This window comes from Aethalodelphis obliquidens, unplaced genomic scaffold (assembly GCF_003676395.1).
Source record: "Aethalodelphis obliquidens isolate GAN/ISIS:26980383/991018 unplaced genomic scaffold, ASM367639v1 scaffold49, whole genome shotgun sequence".
Lineage (NCBI taxonomy): Eukaryota > Metazoa > Chordata > Mammalia > Artiodactyla > Delphinidae > Aethalodelphis > Aethalodelphis obliquidens.
Window position 1 is genome coordinate 14972018 of NW_020837993.1, and position 26869 is coordinate 14998886.

Genomic DNA, 26869 nt, shown 5'->3' on the forward strand with positions numbered 1-26869 from the left:
CAGGAAGCTCTGGGCTCTGTTGCAGTGCTGTCAGCAGCAGCTGTGAGATGAGGGACATGCTCATTGCAGAGGAGGGACGTGGAAGACATTTAACGCAAGGGCCCTGTTGGCTCAGAAGGGTTTGTGCCCAGAGAATGACTGGACATCATGAACTTGGGTACCGTGGATGTGTCAGGAGCCTCCCTCAGGAAGGAGAGCCTCTCTAGGGCTTCCTCTGGGTCCCCGCAGCTCCACTCACCATCTCCTGCTCTGTCTCCTCGGGGAGCTCTGCCTTGGCTGGACCCTCCCCAAGGGGCCTCTTCTTCATTGCCTTGCTTTACCAGTGTAACCATTCACATCTGCTGCCCTGTTAATTCTCACCCCATGAGACAGCATTGCCGTTGCCTCCACTTTACATGAAGGAATTGGAATCCTGGATAGATGCTGTGATTTGCTGGCAGGCACTCAGCTAGTGCAGGAGAGACCTGGGATTCCCATTTGGATTCGTAGACTCTGCCTACGCCTTTTGTCCTCCCAGTGAGATCACCGGTTCCCAAACTAGTTCACGCACCCTAACTGGTAAACAGTGCCTGAGCACTGCAATGTATGTTTGTCAGTTTCCTTCTCAGTTAGATTCTGTGTATTGGGTTGAACCATTGCTGTTGTGTGGGTCAAATAATGACTATACTAATACTTTAGGGACCTCATAAAATATAGAGGACAAACATTTCAGGATGAGATTTAAAAGGAGTATCCAAAGCAGTCTGTTCCTCACTTGCTGCTGTGTGGTGGATCTCATCTGAGGCCGGTGCTAGTGGAGAGCATGTGCGGGCATTGGTATCTTCATCATGAGTGGATCACACACATCTGTGACAAGGGGAGTGATCAGAAGCCTGTGATCGTCTCCCTGGAAAAGAGGGACATGTGTCTGAGTGCCAGGCACCCGCCTCTGCTCCTTCTATTCTGTATTTCTCCTCTGCTTTGATCTAGGTGTACCAGGTTAGTTGCCTGAGACTGTGTGTGAGTGAACCTGGCAGGGATTAAGTACACTGCACCACTGACTGACTGCCCAGCAGGAGCTGAGAGTTTCCCTCCCTATGCCCTGGAGGACAGACCCACAAGTGCCCCTGCTGCCCCCAGGGGCAGGTGTGCTGAGAGGTGGGGAGGGAGCAGGGAGGAGAATTGCTGTCTGACTTCAGATCGTTGGATAACAAAGGGGATTCTTTCATTTGCTCAGGATTTTCATCCTGAGGACGATTAAGGTCAGGAGGAGAACGAGTGTTGCTAGCTAGTTAAGTGTGTAAATCAGTGTGTGTATTAAGTGTGTAAATCAGAGTAAGCAACAGAGGTCACTGCTGTTGACTTGCTTGGCAGAGCAAGTGGGCAGCTGCTGACACCTGCGTTGCCAGGGGCAGAGGAGCGAAGGAGGCGTGCATGAGAGTAGCACACATGGCACAGCTGTTCTCCGTCACCTGGAGTCCCCTTTCTCCACCCCTTCAAGCTGGACACTGACCTTGGGGGCAAGAAGGAGTACATGGAAGGGGATTCTGCCAGGGCCAGCTACATGCCTTCTGGGTGTCCTAGTTTCTTTTAGTTTTTGTTTTGTTTTTGCAGTTCGCGGGCCTCTCACTGCTGTGGCCTCTCCGATTGTGGAGCACAGGCTCCGGACGCGCAGACTCAGCGGCCATGGCTCGTGGGCCCAGCCGCTCTGCGGCATGTGGGATCTTCCTGGACCGGGGTATGAACCCGTGTCCCCTGCATCGGCAGGCGGACTCTCAACCACTGCGCCACGAGGGAAGCCCTATTTTTCATCTCAAACACTGTCATTTTCTTCTCTAGATGTTCAGTTTGGGTCTTTTTTTAAATGCCTTTCCTGTCTCTACTTAAATTTTTAATCATAGGAAATCCAGTCATAATTACTATTTCAATGCCCTTTCCTATTAATTCTAACAACTGTCTCTTTTCTGGATCAGTTTCAAAGGATTTATTTATTCTCCTCATTATGGATCTTATTTTCCTGCTGTGTATTTGGATTTTACATTATTGGGTGCTGCCTATTTTCATGTTCCTTTAAATATTCTAGAGCTTTGCTTTGGACTGCAGTTAAGTAACTGAGAACAGTTTGATTTGTTAGGTGTGTCCAAAGCAGTACTCATTTCAAGTTAATTATTCTCCATACCTGAATACCCTACCAGTGCCCATGGATTATGCATTTTCCCATTCTGGCTGATAGGAACAGTTACTGTTCCAGGACCTATTTGAGCCCAGAGCCCCTCTAACCCTTTTTGAGTGTTTCTCTCCCTGCCACATACAATTCCCTCACAGGTATGCGTCTGTCATCCTTGCTGGATACTCACGGGGGAACCTCTACAGATCTCTGAGGTTCTCTGTGTACTTTTCTCCTCTCTGGTACTCTGTCCTGCAAACTAACTCCCCTAGTCTCCTTGGACTCCCAGGTCCAGCTTGTCAACTGAGGAAATCAGCCAGTTGGGTTCCCCTCCACAGTCATGGCCTGTAAAGTCTTTCAGTCTGGGCAGTAATCTGGGGCATCTGTAGGACTCAGTTTCTTTGTTTTCCATCTTTCAGGTGTTGTTGTCCGAATGTTCCATGTCTTTGATTTATATATTTTGTATGTTGTTTTCGACTGTAGATTAAGTCCTGTCTCTGTTACTAAATCTTGACCAATAGCAGAAGTCCTGAACTTTAAATTTAAAAATCTGCCTTTCTCATAGGTATTGTACCTGTTTTTCAGTTCACTCAATGACACATTCCCAGCCTCTTCTCCTGGGCACTTAGTTCTACAAGGGGATTGCCCCTGAGGAGGATGGCTGCGTTACCTGTCTTTTTGTAATTATTTTCGAAGAATTCTTTGTATATTCTTTTATAAAAGCCCTATGTAGATATTTTCTCCCATTTTGTGGCTTGCCTCTTTACCTTTTCTGTGATGTCTTTTGATGCAGGGAAGTTACTAATATTTCTAGAAGACAATGTATTCATCTCTTCCTTTGTGACTAATCTCTCTAGTTTACTATTTAATAAATCTTTCTTTACCCTGGTATCATGAAGATATTTTCCTGTAACTTTATAAAAGCTTTATTGCTTTACCTTTCACATTTAGGGCCACAGTCCAACTGGAATTGATTTTTGTAGATGACTTCCTTTTCCCATGTGGATGCCCAGTTATCCCAAAATCATTTATTGAAAAGACACCCTTTACCCAGAGCAGCACCACCGTATCGTAGATCAGATGACCGTCATGCACAGCTCTGTTTGCAGGCCTCCATGCTCTTCTATCCATTTGTCTGTCCTTAGTTTGTCCTTATACCAGCGCGGTACTGTTTTAATTATGTTGCTTTCTGATAAGTCTTAGTACGTGTTAGAAGTCTTCCTCCCACTTTGCTCTACTTTTCAAGAGTGTCATTACTATTCCTGGCTATTTGCATTTCCATTCTTTTACAGTAAACTTGTTCCCGAACGAATTCCCAAAGAGGTTGGAATTTTGATTGTGATTACATTGAATATATAGATAAATTTGGAGAGATGAGAATCAATATTGTAACAATTTTGAATTCTCTAATTCATAAATACTATGTATTTCTTCATTAATTGTGTCTTAATAACACTTTCTAGTTTTCAACATAGAGTCTTTGTACATTCTTGTTAGATTTAATCCTAGCAAAATGATTTGGTTAGCTTGTTATAATGTGTATATAAATGCGATGTGTGTGCATTTACAAAGTAGTAAATGCACTATACATGCATATGTATATATGTATGTGTATACAGTCTGTAGAAATACAGTGGTGGATCTGCTATCCAGAAACCTTGCTAATTAATAAGTGGATTTGCACTTATTAATTCTAACAAGTTTTCTGAAGATTATTTTAGATTTTTTACACATATAATCATTTCATTTGTTAATGATGATAGCATTTCTACCTTTCCAATTATCATAGTCTTAGTTCCTATTTTTGCCCAATTGCAAAGGCAAGGACCTCCAATACAGTCTTCAATAAAAGTGGTGATATCAGACATTCTTTCTCTGATATGAACCTTAAAGGGAAAAATTAGAACATTTCACTATTTTATATATATATTTCAGTATGATATTGCTGAATACCATTTACAGATTAAGGATGATCTCTCTTATTTTTATTCTGTTAAGAAACGTTATCATGAATGGATGTCGAATTGTATAAAATGCATTTTCTGCTTCAAGTGAGCTGATTGTATGATTTTTCTCCTTTTGTGCTAATGTGGCTAATTACACTGATTTTTTCTTTTTTTTTAATTTTATTTTATTTATTTTTTTATACAGCAGGTTCTTAGTTATCCATTTTATACATATTAGTGTATATATGTCAATCCCAATCTCCCAATTCATCACACACACACAACCCCCCGCCACTTTCTCCCCTTGGTGTCTATACGTTTGTTCTCTGCATATGTCTCAATTTCTGCCCTGCAAACTGGTTCATCTGTACCATTTTTCTAGATTATACATATATGTGTTAATATACGATATTTGTTTTTCTCTTCCTGACTTACTTCACTCTGTATGACAGTCTCTAGATCCATCCACATCTCTACAAATGACCCTATTTCATTCCTTTTTATGGCTGAATAATATTCCATTGTCTATATGTACCATATCTTCTCTATCCATTATCTGTTGATGGGCATTTAGGTTGCTTCCATGACCTGGATATTGTAAATAGTGCTGCAATGAACATTGGGGTGCATGTATCTTTTTGAATTATGTTTTTTTCTGGGTATATACCCAGTAGTGGGTTTGCTGGGTCATATGGTAATTCTATTTTTAGTATTTTAAGGAACCTCCATACTGTTCTCCATAGTGGGTGTATCAATTTACATTCCCACCAACATTGCAAAAGGGTTCCCTTTTCTCCACACCCTCTCCAGCATTTCTTGTTTGTAGATTTTCTGAAGATGCCCATTCTGACTGGTGTGAGGTGATACCTCATTGTAGTTTTGATTTGCATTTCTCTAATAATTAGTGATGTTGAGCAGCTTTTCATGTGCTTCTTGGCCATCTGTATGTCTTCTTTGGAGAAATGTCTATTTAGTTCTTCTGCCCATTTTGGGATTGGGTTATTTGTTTTTTTAATATTGAGCTGCATGAGCTGTTTATATATTTTGGAGATTAATCCTTTGTCTGTTGATTCGTTTGCAAATATTTTCTCCTGTTCTGAGGGTTGTCTTTCCGTCTTTTTTGTAGTTTCCTTTGCTTTGCAAAAACTTTTAAGTTTCATTAGGTACCATTTGTTTATTTTTGTTTTTATTTCCATTACTCTTAAGAGGTAGATCAAAAAAGATCTTGCTGTGATTTATATCCAAGAGTGTTCTTCCTATGTTTTCCTCTAAGAGTTTTATAGTGTCCAGTCTTAGATTTAGGTCTCTAATCCATTTTGAGTGTATTTTTGTTTATGGTGTTAGGAAGTGTTCTAATTTCATTTTTTACATGTAGCTATCCAGTTATCCCAGCAGCACTATTGAAGAGACTGTCTTTTCTCCATTATATATCCTTGCCTCCTTTGTTATAGATAAGTTGACCACAAGTGTATGGGTTTATCTCTGGGCTTTCTATCCTGTTCCATTGATCTATATTTCTGCTTTTGTGCCAGTACCATATTGTCTTGATTACTGTAGCTTTGTAATATAGTCTGAAGTCCAGGAGCCTGATTCCTCCAGCTCTGTTTTTTTCCCTCAAGACCGTTTTGGCTATTTGGGGTCTTTTGTGTCTCCATACAAATTTTAAGCTTTTTGTTCTAGTTCTGTAAAAAATGCCATGGGTAATTTGATAGGGATTACATTGAATCTGTAGATTGCTTTGGGTAGTATAGTCATTTTCACGGTATTGATTCTTCCAATACAAGAACATGGTATATCTCTCCATCTGTTTGTATCATTTTTAAGTTCTTTCATCAGCATCTTATAGTTTTCTGCATATAGGTGTTTTGTCTCCCTAGATAGATTTATTCCTAGGTATTTTATTCTTTTTGTTGTAACGGTAAATAGTGTTTCCTAAATTTCTCTTTCAGATTTTTCATCATTAGTGTATAGGAATGCAAGAGACTTCTGTGCATTAATTTTGTATCCTGCAACTTTACCAAATTCATTGATTAGCTCTAGTAGTTTTCAGGTGGCATCTTTAGGATTCTCTATGTATAGTATCATGTCATCTGCAAACAGTGACAGTTTTACTTCTTCTTTTCCAATTTGTATTCCTTTTATTTCTTTTTCTTCTCTGATTGTCGTGGCTAGGACTTCCAAAGCTATGTTGAATAATAGTGGTGAGAGTGGACATCCTTGTCTTGTTCCTGATCTTAGAGGAAATGCTTTCAGTTTTTCACCACTGAGAATGATGTTTGCTGCGGGTTTTTCATATATGGCCTTTATTATGTTGAGGTAGTTTCCCTGTATGCACACTTTCTGGAGAGTTTTTATCATAAATGGGTGTTGAATTTTGTCAAAAGCTTTTTCTGCATCTATTGAGATGATCATATGGTTTTTATTCTTCAACTTGTTAATATGGTGTATCACATTGATTGATTTGCATATATTGAAGAATCCTTGCATCCCTGGGATAAATCCCACTTGATCATGGTGTATGATCCTTTTAATATGTTGTTGGTTTCTGTTTGCTAGTATTTTGTTACGATTTTTGCATCTATATTCATCAGTGATTTTGGTCTGTGATTTTCTTTTTTTGTAATATCTTTGTCTGGTTTTGGTATCAGGGTGATGGTGGCCTCATAGAATGAGTTTGGCTGTGTTCCTTCCTCTGCAATTTTTTAAAGAGTTTGAGAAGGATGGGTGTTAGCTCTTCTCTAAATGTTTGATAGAATTTTCCTGTGAAGTCATTGGGCCCTGGGCTTTTGTTTGTTGGAATATTTTTAATCACAGTTTCAGTTTCATTACTTGTGATTGGTCTGTTCATATTTTCTATTTCTTCCTGGTTCAATCGTGGAAGGTTATACCTTTCTAATGATTTGTCTATCCCTTCCAAGTTGTCCATTTTATTGGCATAGAGTTGCATGTAGTAGTCTCTTAGGATGCTTTGTATTTCTGCAGTGTCTGTTGTAACTTCTTTTTTATTATTATTATTTTTAAACAGGATATTTTTATTTTTTTAATTTATTTATTTTAGTTTTGGCTGTGTTGGGTCTTCGTTGCTGTTCGTGGATTTTCTATTGTTGTGGCGAGCGAGGGCTACTCTTTGTTGGAGTGCACAGGCTTCTCATTATGGTGGCCTCTCCCGTTGTGGAGCATGGGCTCTAGGCGTGCAGTATGCGTGGTGCACGGGCTCAGTAGTTGTGGCATACAGCCTTAGTTGCTCCACTGCATGTGGGATCTTCCCGGACCAGGGCTTGAACCCACGTCCCCTGCATTGACAGGCAGATTCCCAACCACTGTGCCACCAGGGACGACCTGTAACTTCTTTTTCATTTCTAATTTTGATGATCTGAGTCCTCTCGCTCTTTTTCTTGATGAGTCTGGCTAGTGGTTTATCAATTTTGTTTATCTTCTCAAAGAACCAGCTTTTAGTTTTATTGATCTTTGCTATTGTTTTCTTTGTTTCTATTTCATTTATTTCTGCTCTGATCTTTCTGACTTCTTTCCTTCTACTAACTTTGTGTTTTGTTTGTTCTTTCTCCAGTTCTTTTAGGTGTAAGGTTAGATTGTTTATTTGAGATGTTTGTTGCTTTTGAGGTAGGATTGTATTGCTATTAAATTCCCTCTTAGAACTGCTTTTGCTGCATCCCTTGGGTTTTGGGTCATCATGTTTTCATTGTTATTTGTCTTTAGGTATTTTTTGATTTCCTCTTTGATTTCTTCAGTGATCTCTTGGTTATTTAATAATGTTTAGCCTCCATGTTTTTGTGTTTTTTATGTTTTTTTCCCTGTAATTCATTTCTAATCAGAAAAGCAGAAAAAGATGCTTAATATGCATCTAATCTAAAGCAGAAGAAATTTCTTAAATTTCTTCAATTTTCTTAAATTTACTAAAGCTTAATTTGTGACCCAAAATGTGATCTATCCTGGAGACTGTTCCATGCGCACTTGAGAAGAAAGTGTAATCTGCTGGTTTTGGATGGAATGTCCTATAAATATCAATTAAATCTATCTGGTCTATTGTGTCACTTAAAGCTTGTGTTTCCTTATTAATTTTCTGTTTGGATGATCTGTCCATTGGTGTAAGTGAGGTGTTAAAGTTCCCCACTATTATTGTGTTACTGTCGATTTCCTCTTTTATAGCTGTTAGCAGTTGCGTTATGTATTGAGGTGCTCCTGTGTTGGGTGTATATATATTTATAATTGTTATATCTTCTTCTTGGATTGATCCTTTGATTATTTTGTAGTTTCCTGCCTTGTCTCTTGTAACATTCTGTATTTTAAAGTCTACTTTATCTGATATGAGTATTGCTACTCCAGCTTTCTTTCTTTTTTTTTTTTTTTTTTTTTTTTTTTTTTGCAGTACGTGGGCCTCTCCCATTGCGGAGCACAGGCTCAGCGGCCATGGCTCACAGGCCTAGCTGCTCTGTGGCATGTGGGATCTTCCCAGACCGGGGCATGAACCCACGTCCCCTGCATCAACAGGCGGACTCTCAACCACTGCGCCACCAGGGAAGCCCCCAGCTTTCTTTTGATTTCCATTTGCATGGAATATCTTTTTCCATCCCCTCACTTTCAGTCCGTATGTGTCCGTATGTCTGAAGTGGGTCTCTTGTAGACAGCATATATATGGATCTTGTTTTCGTATCCATTAAGCCAGCCTGTGTCTTTTGGTTGGAGCATTTAATCCATTCATGTTTAAGGTAATTATTGATATGTATGTTCCTATTACCATTTTCTTAATTGTGTTGGGTTTGTTTTTGTAGGTCCTTTTCTTCTCTTGTGTTTCCCACTTAGAGAAGTTCCTTTAGCGTTTTTTGTAGAGTTGGTTTGGTGGTGCTGAATTCTCTTAGCTTTTGCTTGTCTGTAAACCTTTTGATTTCTCCATTGAATCTGAATGAGATCCTTGCTGGGTAGAGTGATCTTGGTTGTAGGTTCTTCCCTTTCATCACTTTAAGTATATCATGCCACTCCCTTCTGGCTTGTAGAGTTTCTGCTGAGAAATCAGCTGTTAGCCTTCTGGGAGTTCCCTTTATTTTATTTGTTGTTTTTCCCTTGCTGCTTTCAATAATTTTTCTATGTCTTTAATTTTTGCCAATTTGAATATTGTGTATTTCGGCATGTTTCTCCTTGGGTTTATCCTGTATGGGACTCTCTGCGCTTCCTGGACTTGGGTGGCTATTTCATTTCCCATATTAGAGAAGTTTTCGACTATAATCTCTTCAAATATTTTCTTGGATCCTTTCTCTCTCTCTTCTCCTTCTGGTACCCCTATAATGCAAATGTTGTTGCGTTTAATGTTGTCTCAGAGGTCTCTTAGGCTGTCTTCATTTCTTTTTTCTTTATTCTGTCTGCAGCAGTGAATTCCACCATTCTGTCTTCCAGGTCACTTATCCGTTCTTCTGCCTCAGTTATTCTGCTGTTGATTCCTTCCAGTGTGTTTTCATTTTTCATTTCAGTTATTGTGTGTTTATCTCTGTTTGTTTGTTCTTTAATTCTTCTAGATCTTTTTAAAACATTTCTTGCATCATCTCGATCTTTGCCTCCATTCTTTTTCCAAGGTTCTGGATCATATTCACTATCATTATTCTGAATTCTTTTTGTGAAAGGTTGCCTATCTCCACTTCATTTAGTTGTTTTTGTGGGGTTTTTCTTGTTCCTTCATGTGTTACATTAGCCCTCTGCCTTTTCATCTTGTCTGTCTTTCTGTGAATGTGGTTTTTGTTCCACAGGCTGCAGGATTGTAGTTCTTCGTGCTTCTGCTGTGCCCTCTGGTGGATTAGTTTATCTAAGAGGCTTGTGTAAGTTTCCTGATGGGAGGGACTGGTGGTGGGTAGAGCTGGCTGTTGCTCTAGTTGGCAGAGCTCAGTAAAACTATAATCTGCTTGTCTGCTGATGGTTGGCACTGGGTTTCCTTCCTGTTGGTTGTTTGGCCTGAGGCGGCCCAACACTGGAGCCTTCCTGGGCTCTTTGGTGGGGCTAATGGTGGACTCTGGGAGCGCTCACGCCAAGGAGTACTTCCCAGAACTTCTGCTGCCAGTGTCCTTGTCCTCACGGTGAGACAGAGCCACACCCCGCCTCTGGAGGCGACCCTCCAATAATAGCAGGTAGGTCTGGTTCAGTCTCCTGTGTGGTCACTCGACCTTCCCCTGGGTCCCACTGTACACACCACTTTGTGTATGCCTCCAAGAGTGGAGCCTCTGTTTCCCCCAGTCCTGTCAAAGTCCTGTAATGAAATCCCGCTATCCTTCAAAGTCTGATTCTCTAGAAATTCCTCCTCCCGTTGCCGGACCCCCGGGTTGGGAAGCCTGACGTGGGGCTCAGAACCTTCACTCCAGTGGGTGGACTTCTGTGGTATAAGTGTTCTCCAATGTGTGAGTCACCCACCCAGCAGTTATGGGGTTTGATTTTCTTGTGATTGCACCCCTCCTACCATCTCATTGTGGCTTCTCCTTTGTCTTTGGACGTGTTTTATCTTTTTTGGTGAGTTCCAGTGTCTTCCTGTTGATGATTGTTCAGCAGTTAGTTGTGATTCCGGTGCTCTTGCAAGAGGGAGTGAGAGCATGTCCTTCTACTCTGCCATCATGAACCAATCTCTGATTTTTTTCTAATACCATACCAACCTTGAATGTTTGGACTACAACCACTTTCCTAATGTATTATCTTTTAATATATACTGTTGGGCTTAGTTTGCTAATGTTTTATTAAGAATATTTGCATAGTAAGATAGGCTTGTAATTTTCTGTTTTCATAATGTGTTTGTTGGGTTTCAGTATCAAGTTGATGTTGGCTTCAGAAAATAAGTTGGAAAGTGTTTGTCCTTATCGCTGAACAGTTTTCATCAGTGAGTGTTATTACTTCCTCAGATTTTGCTAAAATTCACTAGTGAAATCATCTGAATCTGAAGTTTTCTTTGTGGAAGATTTAAATATCTTTCAATTCATTAATGTGTAAATAACTAGAATGTTTATTTTTCTACTATAAATTTTAGTATTTTGTATTTCTCTAATAATCTGTTCTTTTCATTTAAGTCTCAAACTTATTGGCATACAGTTATTCATATAATACCTTTAAACTTTTTGATGCCTCTAGGATCTATAGTGAAAACCTCTTTTTTATTCCTGTTATTTGTAATTTATACTCTTTCTTTTCAAGCTTAGTCTTTCTGGGGTGGGTTAGTTATGATATTTGTACTTTTATTTTTTTCTATTATGTTTAATATAGCCTTCATTTAACTTTCTTTAGATTTCATTTACTGTTTTCTAATTTTTGAGGTGGATGCTTATCTTGTTATTTCAGCTTTTAATACTTTTAATATATGCGAATAGGCTCTTAATTTCCCTGAAAGGAAGCAATATCCCACAAGTTTTGATATATAGCGTATTTAATAGTATTTAGGTAAATACATGTCTTAATTTCTCTTGTGACTTTTTTCTTTGACCAATTGATTATTTAGAATTATATTCCATAATTTCAAAGCAAGTAGTTTTTTTAAAAATCATTTTCTTTTTATTATGTATTCTGGTTTATTTGAATTCTATGTTCACTTTTTTGAGATTTGTTACTTGCTTTATGGCTCAGAAAGTGGTTAATGTTTGTAAATTTTGTGTCTGCACTTGAAAAGGATGTATTCTACAGTTGTTGAGTGCAGTGTTTTATATTTATTTATTTATTTATTTATTGGCTGTGTTGGGTCTTCATTGTAGTGTTCAGACTTCTCTTGTTGCAGAGCATGGGCTCTAGGTGCGAGGGCTTCAGTAGTTGTGGCACGTGGGCTTAGTTGCTCCATGACATGTGGGATCTTCCTGGACCAGGGATCGAACCCATGTCCCCTGCATTGGCAGGCAGATTCTTAACCACTGAGCCACCAGGAAAGTCCGAGTGCAGTGTTTTATATATATACGTATATACCTATTCAGTTAAGTTTGTTAATAGTGCTGTTCAAATTTTCTGTACCTTCTGGGTTTTTGACTGTCCTGTCAAATACTGAGAAAGGATTGTTAAAATCCCTCTATTAAGATTGTGGCTTTGTTTTGAAGTTATGTTATTTAGAGTTATTTTTATTTTCTTATGGATTGAACTTTTTATCATTTTGAGTTAACCCTTTTTATATGTAGATATGCTTTTTGATTCAAAATCACCTAGTCTAAGATTAATACAGGTACACTAGCTTTCTTTTTGTTACTCTTTGTCAGATATATTTTTCATCCTTTCACATTGTTTTCCGGTATCTGTATTTTTCTTACAAATACCATATTGTTGAGTATTTAATAAAATTCATTCTGACAATCTTTATGTTTTCCCTAAAAGATTTTACATGATTCACTTTTAATGTTACTGTTGGGAAGTATATTTGGGTGTGAAGATTCCATCTTTTATTTGTTCTGCCTGGACCATTTTCCCTTTTTCCTCCATTTTCGCCTGCTTTTAGATTAATTGAGAGGTTTGTTTATTTATTTATTTATTTATTTTTGCCACGCCACATGGCTTGCAGAATCTTAGTTCTCTGACCAGGGATCGAACCTGGGCCCTTGACAGTGAAAGTTCCGAGTCCTAACCACTGGACAGACAGGGAATTCCCAATTGAGCATTTTATTTTTCTTTCTCCAGTTGGGTTGGAAGTTATACATTCCTTTACTCTTATATTAGTGGTTGTATTAGAGATTACAGCATGCATCTTTGACTTATCAGTATTTAATAAATATGAATTGATTTTTATCCTTTCCCTGGACAATGCAAGGCCTTTTTCTTTTAACATCTTTTTATTCTCTCTTAACTTACATGCTCTTATAGGTATGTGTTATAATTATAACTGTTTATAAATCCCCTGAGACGTCATTATTATTGTTTAATACAGTCACCATGTATTTACATTTGCCCTCACATTTACCTTTTTGCTGCTCTTCATTCTTTCCTGCATCTGAACCAGGACCATTTTTCCTTCTCTTTGAAGAGCACTATTTAGATTTTCTTTAGTTCTAGTCTGCCAGTGACACTCTCAGTTTCCTTTTAAGATTTTATCTTCTTTGGTCTTCAGCATTTTAGTGTCGTGTGCCTAGGTATAATCTTCCTTTACCTATTTAAGGTTTATGGATCTGTGGTTTGGTGTTTTTAATCAGATTTACTAAATTCTCAGCTATTATTTCTTCAAATAATTCATAATTATTCATTCCCTCCTTCCCAATGACAAATATGTCAGCCTTTCCCCCTCTCTCCTCTGTGTCTCTTACCCTGTCTTCTGTTAGCTTTCAACTTCTAGTCTCCCAATGCCTTATTCTATTTTTTTTCTAACTTTTCTTCTAGTGTAATAATTTTCTCTTCAGCTTTACCAAATCTTCCATTGAACCAGTCATCAAGCTTGTAATTTTTTTTTTCAGGTCTAGTTCGTTTTTTGTTTGTTTAACTTTTATTGAAATATAGTTGATTTACAATGTTGTGTTAGTTTCAGGTATACAGCAAAGAGATTCAGTTATACGTACATATATATACATATATATATATACACACATGTATATTCTTTTTAGATTCTTTTCCATTATAGGTTATTACATGATATTGAGTATAGTTCCCTGTCCCTGTCCTTGTTGGTTATCTATTTTATATATAGTAGTGTTGGTTATCTATTTTATATATAGTAGTGTGTATATTTTAATCCCAAATTCCTAATTTGTCCCCCCTTTCCCCTTTGGTAACCATAAGATTGTTTTCTTTGTCTGTGAGTCTCTTTCTGTTTTGTAAACAAGTTCATTTGTATCATTTTTTTAGATTCCACTTATAAGTGGTATCATGTAGTATTTGTCTTTCTCTGTCTGACTTACTTCACTTAGTGAGTATGATAATCTCCAGGTCCCTCCACGTTGCTGCAAATGGCATTATTTCATTCTTTGTAATATTCCGTTGTATGTATATACCACATCTGCTTTATCCATTCATCTGTTGATGGACACTTAGGTTGCTTCCATGTCTTGGCTATTGTAAATAGAGTTGCTATGAACATTGGGGCGCATGTATCTTTTTGAATTATGGCTTTCTCCAGCTATATACCCAGGAGTGGGATTGCTGGATCATCTGGTAACTATTTTTAGTCTTTTAAGGAATCTCCAAACTGTTTTCCATAGTAGCTCCACCAATTTACATTCCCACCCACAGTGTAGGAGGGTTCCCTTTTCTCCACATCCTCTCCAGCATTTATTATTTGTAGGCTTTTGATGATGGCCATTCTGGCTGGTATGAGGTGTTCATTTGTTTAAATCTGTTAGGTCATTTTTTACAGTTTCTAGCTCTTCTAAGTGTCAGTCTGGTCAATCTTGTCTTTAGCTTCAGGATCATCGCAAGCATGGTAATTTAAAGTCCCTATAAGCCTGATCCTATTCTTATTTTTGTTGGTTCTTATTGTATGATACCTTATCTTGTGTTGTGCTTGGTTATCTCTGAGTATGTGTCTGACACTTTACTTGGAAATTTATTTCTTATAAATAATTTGAGGACTAGGATTATATGTTTTTTTTTTAATTAAGTGAGGACTTTGTTTTGTTCATTATCTGGGAGTTCCCGCAATCTGGAATGACCTTAATCCAGTGCCAGTTCGTGATATTTTCTGGGCCACCCAGTTGACCCTAAGCTGAGGAGCAGTTTGCACAAAGGCTCACTCTTACTTCTGGTTCACTGCCAGGCCCCAGTGAGTTCTATGGTAGCAGAATAATAGCCCCTCACTTTCGCCCATGTCTTAATCCCCTGGACCGAGGAATATGTTGTGTTACATGACGAGGGGAAATTAAAGTTGAAAATGGAATTAAGGTGGTTAATCAGCTGTCCCTGAGGTGGCGATAATATCACTAATTATCCTGAACTATTGAGGCAGTCTCCTAGTAATTACAGGGGCCCTTAGAAGTGAAAGAGGAGGCAGGATAGTGAATGTCAGATGCAGCGCGAGAAAGACTCCATCCCCAGGTGCTGACTTTGAAAATGGAAGGAAGCTGTGACTGAAGGAATGGGAAGGGCCTCGAGAAGCTGGAAGAGGCAAAGCAGAGGATTTTCTCCTAGAGCCTTCAGAAGGAACACAGCAACATAGCCCTCTAGATACCTTGGTTGCTCAGTGAGGCCCCTTTCCAACTTTTGACCTCCAGACCTGGAAGATAGCACATGTGTTACAGCACAGGGAGGAAACTGGCTCAGGTCCTGCACTCACCACTGGTCTCATTAGCTCCACTCGTTTCTCTACTATCTCTTTTAGAGACCAGAGACTCCCTGAAGGAAAAAGAGGCCCCAAAGATCAGTCCCAACTCTCCAGATTTTTGTCTTTTCTAGATTTGATTCTACTTCACCTTCTTGTTAAATCTCTGATACCTTTGGGCAGTCGTTTTTAATATTTTGTCCAGTGTTTCTATTTGCCCCCAGCTGGACGTTTGGTCCAAATTGCCTATCTTTCAAGCTGGGCATTTTTTTTCTCTCTCTTGAATTCCAATGAGTGAACTAGTCTGGTTGCGCTTTAGAATTCTACTTTCCTGCTGCCCTTTTGGTCATTTCCCAGGTTAGTGAAGGGCTCCTTAGCTGACCTCTTTTTGTATCCTCCATCCTGATTTTCTTCTAACACCAGCAGTATGACTCTCTCCTACATGGTTACCCTTGGGAGCTGCCCTCAGAATCCACTTGGTTATAAATGCACCCAGGTTTCAGTTCCCTTCAAGCCACCTTGTGAGAGGTGGGTGCCTTTTTTTCGAGTTGGGCTGTCTGCTCAGTGATCTCCAAAACGGGACAGGTTCACACCCGCTGCCCGGTCTGTGCCTACACATCACACATCACCTTTGGTGATGAAAGAGGGACTGGAGGCCTGTGGTTGGTGTGAATGAAAAATATCACCTGCTATATCATTAAAAAAAAAGGATGTTGCAGCCATCAAGCCATCACCTTAGGGACAGTGAGCCCTGAGGGAACTCAGGATGGAAACAGTGTTTGCCTTTAAGCCGCTCTCACCCTCACCCCAACAGCCTGCCTGAAGAAACTCAGGATGAGAAAGCACAGGCTACTTGGCCCCAGATAGCTGAGATGCATGTCAAAGGAATGCTTTCAGTGAGCCCAGACTCTTGCATCTTTCCCATACAGAGAAAAGCACCAAATTCCTTAACTTGATATATCTGGTTTTCTTTAATCAACAGTAATCTTTTGATGTTCCGACTACCTGGTCTTTTGTTGCAAAAACTACTATATATCTTGGCCACCCCACCCCACCTCTTCAGAATGGTTCTTCAGTGTTATCTGAGATGCTGTGTCCTGGTCGTGAGGTCCTCAGAATGTACGCGGAATAAAACACAATTCTGAACTTTTAGGTTGTGCATTTTTTTTTCAGTTGACATTGGGAAGCAGACAGGCTGGCCTGTCACCTGGCAGAGCAGAGCAGATCAGCAGCGCCGATCCAGACGTGTTTTATGCAGTGGCACCGTGTTGGATTAAGTACAGATTCTTTAAGAGGTCTATTTTAAAGAATGGCCCTCATTTAGGTTTCGAAGTTGGTTTTCTGTAAAAACAACTCTATTGCTTAACTGTCTGAAAGCATAGCCAGCCCTTAGATACTCTTTACACTTTTGATTTTTTAAAAAAAAAGGCACCTCTGCTGGCAGTCACAGCCTACAGAGGCAGCATGGAGCATTTGTAGTGAGAGGGAAAGAAAGCCTTTTAATTTTGAGAATTCAGGCTCAAACCCAGCACTCTGAGCCTTTGTACTTGGCCACCATCTAAACTAAAGCTTTGAGGCTTTTTGACTGTGAACCAGCAAGGAGACAAGGGAACAAAGGAGGAAAAGGTAGGGAAGGAAGGGAGGGCTGGCTTGTGCATTTTTAAGTCAGATTTAACAAATGAAAGCCTGGCTTTCTACCTTCACACAAAGGGAAGTCTAGTGCAGGTACTTGTGGCAGGAAAATTTGCAATTGGAAAAAGAAGGCCTCAGCCCAGACACCCCTCGATCAGGTCTCTATCAGCTGTCAAGGACGCTGATGTTCAGAAGCCTCCTGTGAGGCCCGCTGAGGCCCTGATGCCTGTCTGCTGTCCCTGTCAGCTTTGTTTCCCTGGAGACACTGATGGATCAGGAGCCAGTGTGGCACTCAGAAAAATCGCCACATTCTGGACTGCCTGCCATCCAGGGCCCTGTCACCAGCTGCTGTGCCAGCCTCCTTATGCACTTATGAATCTAGGATGTGTTAAATGATAGTCAAACTCCTGCAGTTGTAGATTAGTTACTTAAATGTGTTTTGTGATAATTTCTATTCTATTTCTGTTTGTATTGGGCATAAACTCCCAGCGTTACACTGAACTATGAAACCAATTGGAGAGAAGATTCTTTGGTTGAAGACTCCTTATACATTTGGCTTCTCCTGCCCCCAGGACCAGAGTGCCTTTGGTTTCATTCAGGTTTTTAGTTATTTAATAAAAACTGATTGATCAGGGGACACCCTGCCATGAGCCAGGGGACACCGTGGTAGACGATTTCTTTCCCATTTCAGGGTAACTGACTGAAAATATTGATTTGGCAATCTAATCTTTGCAGTAAATCATTCGTTCATTCCCTCATTCAGTATTGGGCCGTCTGCCCTCTTTTGAATGCCCACAGCACTGACAGGCGTGTAGTAAATACAAATTGTACTAAAAATGGAAAATAAGAGTTGGGATAGTTATTCCATGCATTTGGGTTAAATGTTTTGCCTAAATTAATGCAGGTATTGTTCACCCATCGTCAATAAATAAGCAGCCAAATTAGAGGCTATGAAGAAATCATTTGATATTGCTACCCTCACACTTGTAAAAGAGGGACTGTGCTTTCTGGAACACAGAGAGGCCCTACCGGGCCCCCTGGCAGTCCCATCTGCCTTAGCATCAGGTGAGGGGTGTCTGGTAATCAAGGGGTCCAGGCCTCCAAGGGCTCAGCACGGAGCTCTGGGTCTATTCGGGAGCTTGTGGTACATGAGATCCTTGAGGAATAAGCATCTGTCACCCCTGGGTCATGTGTGCACCAGACCCTGTGCTGGTCTTGAGGAAACAGAAGTCCTGTCCTCAGAGAATCTGAGGTCCAGGGAAGGAGCAATGTGTGTGGGGGCCATGCAAGCACGGAGTAGCAGTACCCGCCTGCCCAACCTAAGGCAGGGGGCTGTCCACATCCTGCAGTGCAGGGGGCGGTTAGCCAGGTGGAGTCAGGCGGGAGGGCAAAGTACGTCATGTGGAAAGGTGTGGGCCTCTCCAGGGCCCCTGAGTGCAGGAACGGGTGCCAGGAGGGATGGGGGCAGCCAACAGGGTCACCTCGGGGCCCCCTGGGCAGAGCTTGGCTGCTGCATGGAGGTGCAGATCTCATTCTGTAGTGCAGCAGCCGAAGTAGGGTCATCAGCCTTCAAAGGCTACTGTGGGGCAGTGATGTTGAGGCTGGAGGTGGAGGGGAACCCTGAGTCCCTTGTGTGGAGGAGATCGTGGCAGACCACAGGACACAAAGGGTGTTTTCAGGATGGGGGTCCCAGAGGCAGAGAATAGAAGGAGCTCATGTGTGCCCAGGTCTGGCCACTGGTGCAGGAGGTGGTATTGCCAGGCTCTGTGGGTCCTCTCACCAGCCTCCTCTGGGACCCAGAGACCAAGACAACACAGCCTCACTCTGAAGTCTCCACAGGGAGATCCAGGTGAGGTTCCTGCTGGCGGCACCTGCTTGTCCCATCGGCAAAGCAATGTAAACTGGTTTATGTAACATTTTAATTTTTTAAATTATTTTTTAATTTTTAAAATTTATTTATTTATTTATTTTTTGCTGCAGTGGGTCTTTGTTGCTGTGTGGGCTTTCTCTAGTCGCGGCAAGCGGGGCCTACTCTTCGTTGCAGTGCGGGGGCTTCTTGTTGCGGTGGCTTCTCTTCTTGCGGAGGACGGGCTCTAGGTGTGTGGGCTTCAGTAATTGTGGCATGTGGGCTCAGTAGTTGTGGCTCGCGGGCTCAGTAGTTGTGGCTTGCGGGCTCTAGAGCGCAGGCTCAGTAGTTGTGGCACACAGGCTTAGTTGCTCCGCAGCATGTGGGATCTTCCTGGACCAGGGCTTGAAACCTTGTCCCCTGTATTGGCAGGCTGATTCTTAACCACTGCACCACCAGGGTAACTTTTTTTTACCACCAGGGTAACACCACCTATGTAACTTTTTTATGATAAAAAATAATGTCTCTTCTTTAATGGACTATAAATGGCCTTTTTCAGACATCGCTGCTTCTGTTATAGGATGGAGGGAGTCCACTTCTGCTTTTACAGAGTATTTATTAGTCATTCATTTAATGCAGTGGTCCCCAACCCCCAGGCTGTGGACCGGTAATGGTCCAAAGCCTGAACCATCCCCCACCCAACCCCACCCTACCCCCATCCGTGGAAAAATTATCTTCCACAAAACCAGTCCCTGGTGCCAAAAGGGTTGGGGACCACTAATTTAATGCAAATGTGAAACACAAGATTGATAACAGAATTTTGCACAGCAAAGGAAACCATAAACAAGATGAAAAGACAACCCTCAGAATGGGAGAAAATATTTGCAAATGAAGCAACAGACAAAAGATTAATCTCCAAAATATACAAACAGCTCGTGGAACTCAATATCAAAAAAACAAACAACCCAATTAAAAAATGGGTGGAAGACCTAAATAGACATTTCACCAAAGAAGACATACAGATGGTCAAGAGGCACATGAAAAGATTCTCAACATCACTAATTATTAGAGAAATGCACATCAAAACTGCAATGAGGTATATCACCTCACACCGGTCAGAATGGCCATCATCAAAAAATCTACAAGCTATAAATGCCGGACAGGGTGTGGAGAAAAGGGAACCCTCATACACTGTTGGTGGGAATGTAAATTGATACAACCACTATGGAAAACAGTTTGGAGGTTCCTTAAAAAACTAAAAATAGAACTACCATAGGACGCAGCAATCCCACTACTGGGCATATACCCTGAGAAAACCATAATTCAAAAGGACACATGTACCCCAGTGTTCATTGCAGCAATATTTACAGTAGCCAGGACATGGAAACAACCTAAATGTCCATTGACAGGTGAATGGATAAAGAAGTTGTGGTACATACATACAATGGAATATTACTCAGCCATGAAAAGGAACGTAACTGGGTCATTTGTAGAGATGTAGATGGACCTAGAGACTGTCATACAGAGTGAAGTAAGTCAGAAAAAGAAAAACAAATATCGTATATTAACGCATATATGTGGAATCTAGAAAAATGGTACAGATGAACCTATTTGTAAGGCAGGAATAGAGACGTAGATGTAGAGCACGGACATGTGGACACAGGAGGGGAAGGAGAGGGTGGGATGAATTGGGAGATCAGGATTGATGTACATACACTCCCATGTGTAAAATAGATACCTAGTGGGAACATGCTATAAAGCACAGGAAGGTCAGCTTGGTGCTTTGTGATGACCTAAGGGGGTGGGATGGGGGGGTGGGAGGGAGGTCCATGAGGAAGGGGATATAGGTATACATATAACTGATTCACTTCACTGTACAGCAGAAACTAACACAACATTGTAAAGCAATTATACTCCAATTTTAAAAAAGAAAAAGAATCTTCCTGGTGAATCAAACATTCATTCAGCAACTGGTCTGGGCACTGCATTCGATACCAGACTCCCCTGTGTGGTTAAACCAGGGACATGGCACCTGCGCAGGTAGCTGTTCTACCTGAGGGGTGCCAAGTGTCAGGAGGATGTGGGAGCTGGGCATCTTTCGAGGGAAGAAGGAGGGACCACAATCTGGGGTGACTTGGCCCACAAGATTGTCAACTGCCACAGTTTCTAGAGAAATACAAGTTCAAAGGCAGGGGCCAGGGCTTTCCCCTGTGTCACCACCCTGCCTCTTCTTTCCCACCTACGTAATGAGGTCAAATCACTTCATCCAAAGAAGCTTGAGAAATGTTTGCAGCAGAAACCATGTGCATTTTATTGCCAGTAAAGTGCTTGTTTGGACATGTAGGCTCTGCAGTGAATGATGTCAGCTGCACTTGGCCCAAGATGCTGGGTGTGCTGTGGCCAAGCTGCGGAGAGAGTGGGCGGCATGGCTGAAGGCCTGCTGGTGTGACGGTATCCTCGTGGATCATGCTGCTTCTGCAGCGCCTTCCAGTACCAAGGCCATTGCAGGCGGTGGGGTGGGGGTGGTTAGAATCACCTCTGCATTCATGGAACTGTGAATTCACAGAGCTCCGGAGATCTTGGAGAGCCAAGTCTAAATGCCAAGAGGTCTGCACTTCTTAATCAGAAGAACTAGGAGTAAATCCCAGGGCTCCTGATTTTTTTACTCCGGTTTTCAGTGAACTGTGCTAACTACATCCAGGGGCATTGCTGAAGATGGGAAGGGGGTACATTTAATTGACGTATGTTTTTGAAAACATTCAAACTTTGACATGTTTGTTTCTTTGGTAATTTCTGTGGAATCAGTTCTACACTTTCTGGCTTATACATACATTATCTTTTCTCGTTAATGCAAGATAGTCTTGGTGAGGTCGGCGGCTGAGCTGGATGTCTGAGAGGCCAAGGAGCTTCCCTCACTTGCTCCAAGGTCTCTTGACCTTGGACATGGTCCTTAATTACCCCACATTAAAGGTAGTTTGAAAACCAACCTCATTGTGGTGCTGTGAGTGGTGGTGAACACCACTTAGCACAATGCCTGGCAGTAGGTGACCTATAAAACATTGTAGCTGTAATTGATGATTATGATATAGATAACGGTACAGAGGTGCCCTTGGGTGAGTTAAGCATGAGGCTCTCTGTATTTGTGCTGAAATTCCTGGATCTCTGAGCTAGGTGCTACTTGATGATTCATCTATTTCTTCACAGTCAATTGTCAATGATTGTTTATATTTGCTTTCTTTAAACTTTTTTTTGTGGTAAAATACACATAACAACAAAAGTTACAATTTTAACCCTTTTTTGTTGTTTTTTTTTTTAGATAGAGTCTCTTTATTGCTTTGAACTTTTCTTTTCTTTTCTTTTCTTTTCTTTTCTTTTCTTTTCTTTTCTTTTCCTTTTTTGGCACGCTGTGCGACTTGCAGGATCTTAGTTCCCTGGCTAGGGATTGAACCTGGGCCCTCGCCAGTGAAAGCACAGAGAGAAAGTGTGGAGTCCTAACCACTGGACCACCAGGGAATTCCCCATTTTAACTTTTTTTTAAATGTACAGTTCTGTGACATTAAGTACATTCACATTCTTGTGCAACAGTCACCACCGTCCATCTCCAGAACTGTTTCATCTTCCCCAACTTTTTGTCTGCTTTTTCAAAAAATGGAGTTAGCATGCTTGGAATGGAAGGATAGACTGGACCTTCTGTCCATGCTCCGGTACCAGGTCAACAGAAGGTTGGCTGTTGGATGACTTGGGCACTACCTTGAGGCCAGTTTGGCATGAAGGAGATGGGTAGACGATTGGATGGAGTGATGAATAAATATATTTCTTAAATGAGGTTATTAAGAAATTGCCAATTACTTTGGAAACAATCAAGATAAGCAGAATTTTCTCATCCAAAAGGTATGCTCTGGACATGAAACCCTTTTTAAATGGGAAACTCAGAGATGGTCTCTGTATTAGTTTGTTAAGGCTAGGAGTGGCCCAAACAACAAATTTATTTCCTCACAGTGCTGGAGGCTGCAGAGTCCAAGATCAGGGTGTCCACAGGACTGCTCTCTTTGAAGCCCCTCTCCTTGGCTTGTAGATGGGTGTCTCTTCCCTTTTTCTTTTCACAGTCTTCCCTCAGTTTGTGTCTGTGTCCAAATTCCCTCTTCTTATAAGTACACCAAGCAGATTGTATGAGGGCTAACCTTGATGATCACATTTTACCTTAATTATCTTTGAAAAGACCCTATGTCCAAATACAGTCACATTCTGAGGTACTGGGGGTTAGGACTTCAACGTATGGATTCTGGGGGTGGCGTAAGGAGACACAGTTTAACCCATAACAGTCTCTAAAAATCCCTCCAGCTCTAAAAATCCTCCCCAATTCCAGACAAAGCAGAGGAGGCCAGGCATCCCATGCCCTGGGGATGCACATTCCCCAAGGCACATGGTTATTAGTAGAACATTACAAATGCAGCTCTGAAGCCCCAGAGACAGAATGTTCTACCATTTCTGAGCCATGCACATTACATTTTTCTTAGAGAGAAAGAATCATAAACAGAGACAGAGTATTTTAAGTCTACCCTCCCTGTCTGCCAAGAATAACCCTGGTGTGCTGCAGAACTCCCTCCCTTCATGGCCGTCCTGGGCACTGTATCTGCAGATGTCTGCTCTGGAAAAGTCAGCCAACTGGCTTCAAGAGAAGCACAAGGCTTGAAATAAACACCGCTTCTCCAAGCATAGCCTTACTCTGGAACAGAGCCAGAGGCCATTTCAGTCCACGGAGAGAGGGGCCGATGGCTAATGAAACTTCAGGAAGAGCCTTTTAAAATGGCACTTTCCTTTCAGCTGTTGAATTGAGCTACTACTATGTAGTGAGTTCTTTTAATGTACATGCTATGTGAGAAAACAGTCAGGACAGACTTTTGAGTCATTGCCTTTACAGCTGTATCCTGTCCCAGGGAGGGCATTGTTTTGCTGGAGTAATAGTTATCTGGGTGGGTATCAACAATGTTTATTCCTTTGATTTTTAACCAGTTGCACTTCTTTTTTTTTGTTTGCGGTACGCGGGCCTGTCACTGTTGTGGCCTCTCCTGTTGTGGAGCACAGGCTCTGGACGCGCAGGCTCAGCGGTCATGGCCCACGGGCCCAGCCGCTCTGCGGCATGTGGGATCTTCTCGGACCGGGGCACGAACCCGTGTCCCCTGCATCGGCAGGCGGACTCTCAACCACTGCGCCACCAGGGAAGCCCCAGTTGCACTTTTTTTGTGACGCCATGCTTGCGTGAGGAAAGACAAGTCCTTTTTTTTTTTATTTTTTTTTTATTTTTTTTTTTACCACGTGTGACACTCATGGAGAAAAGAGAGTGGCCAGCCTGATCAAAGCAAGCTGATTTTTAAAAACCCATAAATGTACTCAGTTATTTACACTAAAGACATATTCCCTGTATTTCTCTCTTCCCTCCCTACCACCCCCCTCCTCTCGCCCCTTCCCTCTCCCCACTCCTCATTTCTCCACGCGAGCCAGGCCTTGCTTCATCTATCAGTGCCAAATTCTAAGTGAAGGACTTTTTTGTGGTGAGCTGTCATTTTTTTCATCAAGCAGAATAATAAAGAAATTGGTGGCTGACACATTGATTATTTAACTGTTTTTCCCCAAATATCTGTGAAGAATTTTTAGCGCACATTGAGGAAGTGATATTTTTATTCTAAGTTCCTATTTTCCAGATGGAATCTGCTTCTCTAAATCTGTGTAGAAAGTTGGAAGGTGCTGGTCTGTCTCAAGAAACTCACTCATTCCTTCCCGTCACTAGTGGCTTCCCTCTTATACCATATGTGCTTAATTTGCATTAGAGCTACAGTTCTATGGGCTCACTGTCATTCACTGTAAAAACAAAGATGCACAGGCCAAGTGCTCTGTGTGTGGTGTGTGTGTGTGTGAGAGAGAGAGAGACTCTGCACAGGTTACAAGGCAGAGTCCTTCTTCATGGAATGTTCCTGCTGTGGGTGGGAGACAGAGAAGCAAGTGCCTTTTAGATGGACAGGCTGAGCTCAGATCTCTCTAATGTGTATGTGCTATTATTTTAGGTCTCCGAATTCAATCCTTTGACGTTCACCAGCGTAATCGAGTGTGAGAAGCCCAACAACGACCTGACTAGGTTTCGTGGGTGCATGTGAGTATCAGACCTCTGCCTGGGCTTCCCCTTCTGTTTGACAGACTACATGTACATATGCGGTCAACCCTTGAGCCACAGGGGTTGGGGGATGCCAACCCCCACCCAGCTGAAAATTCACATGGTCAGTGTCAATGGGGGATTGGTTCCGGGACCTGCCAGGGATACCAGAATCCCTGGATGCTCAAGCTCCATAGTCTGCCCTCTGGATGTGCAATTCTGCATCCACGGATTCAGCCAATCTCGGATGGTGTAGTACTGTGTTTATTGAAAAAAACCTGTGAATAAATGGAACTGCGCAGCTCAAACCCGTGTTGTTCAATGGTCCACTTTGTATAGTATAGTACAGTACTATATATATATATTCTTTGCCACTTGGTGCAGCCTTTGAGCAATGTTGCCCTGCACCTGAGCTCATGGGGCTGCTTGGTAAGAGCCTGTCAGCAGTAGAAGTTTGTCAGATCCCCTCCCTCTAGCAGCCAGAGAAGGTGGGGACGTGGGAAACAAGGTTGACTACATGTGGCCCCATAAATGTAAGCACAGGCCCCAGGCAGGAGGAGCCTGCCTGGAAGTTCATTCCTTCATTCATGCACTCAGCCATTGAACAAGTATTTGCTGAGCACCTACTGTGTGCTAGGCTCTTTTCAAGGCTCTGGGGATAACACAGTGAACTGAATAGAAAAGAAATTTCTGCCTTCATGTTTATTTCACTCTAGTTAGAGAGACAGTAAACAAAATAAGAAGTCCTAGAACATGTTAACTTGTCCAGCTCCTTGCTCCAAAACAGAGAGACAAGAAAGGTAGATGAATGACATTGGATTGGCCATCTGTTGGTCCTTGTTGAAGCTGGGCTGGGGGTACATGGGAAGTATGGACTGGTATCTCTGCTTCTGTGAATAGTTGGAAATTACCGTAATCATGTTAATAGTTGTGCACGACTTGGCTGGGCAGTGTGGGGAAAAGGGAGGAGGGAGAGAACAGGGTGTAGCGTGGAGTTGTGGAGCTGCCTGCTGGGGGCAGTGGGGGTGCCCCCCCACAGAGGGAGCCAGCTGTGCGGGCATGAGCCTGGGGGCCACAGGTGTGACCTGGAGAATTGGGGCCTCCCACGGCCGTCCGGCTCTGAGGGCCAACTGACCAGGATGCTGCTTAGCGGTCCAGGTACAGCGTGGGTGCCTAGGACACACAGGTAACACAGGTGCTCTGCTCCTGGAGGGGCTCCACTGCTGAGAGCTTTTGGTGTGAGGTCAAGTCTTCTGCTTTGCTGACATGTCCAGCAATGTTTCCTTTGCCCAGCACGCGACAGGCTTCCCATCATGTTGCGGGGCAGGGGGAGAGTCAGTGAATGAAAAGTGTGAACAGCGAAGGGCCAGATACTGCCTGTCACCTGCTGAAATTGCGGATACTTGTCTGAGGATCGACTAGAACTTGAAAGTGTTAGATCACCCCTTAAAGGAACCAGTTAAAGGAGAGTAAAAACTCATTAGAAAAATACTAAAATGTCATCTGTAAAATTTGGGGGAAGATACTCAGCCGTCCGTCCGAAACTGGTCTGCTGTGGGTTTCTCAGCCCCTGTGGCCCTCCTGGGCTTCTCACACGTGGCACCGTCCTCTGCACCACCCCAAATCTCCTGGGTCAGGCAGGCAGAACAGAGCAGATGCTGGATCCACAGACCCTGAAATGACTACTGTGAAGGAGGTGGAGGCAGCCTCTAGGGAGAATGTTCTGTGGACATTCTTGCTGATGGGGTAATTTTTTGGTACCAACTCTCCCAAAGGAAAAAGCTAGACCTCCTTCTCCTGACTATACCCTGGCCTGTGCTCTCCTGCTCTGTGGGGCCTCTGGAGCCCTGTTCTCAGACCACTCCTCATACTCTTGTTGCCTGCCCAAGACTTGGATTAGCGCTGCAGGGGGTTTAGCCCCAAGTCAGCAGCTCTTGGTCCTGCCCTTGGGAGC

The 26869-nt window shown here is 42.1% G+C and overlaps 1 protein-coding gene across 1 annotated transcript in view; it reads left to right on the forward strand.

The window, feature by feature from the left end:
- Positions 1-26869, forward strand: part of ATP10A (ATPase phospholipid transporting 10A (putative)) — a 175285-nt gene that overhangs the window by 89923 nt on the left and 58493 nt on the right. Inside the window, 1 exon segment of the mRNA XM_027083251.1 lies at positions 24830-24915. Within this exon segment, the coding sequence (XP_026939052.1) occupies positions 24830-24915 (86 nt within the window).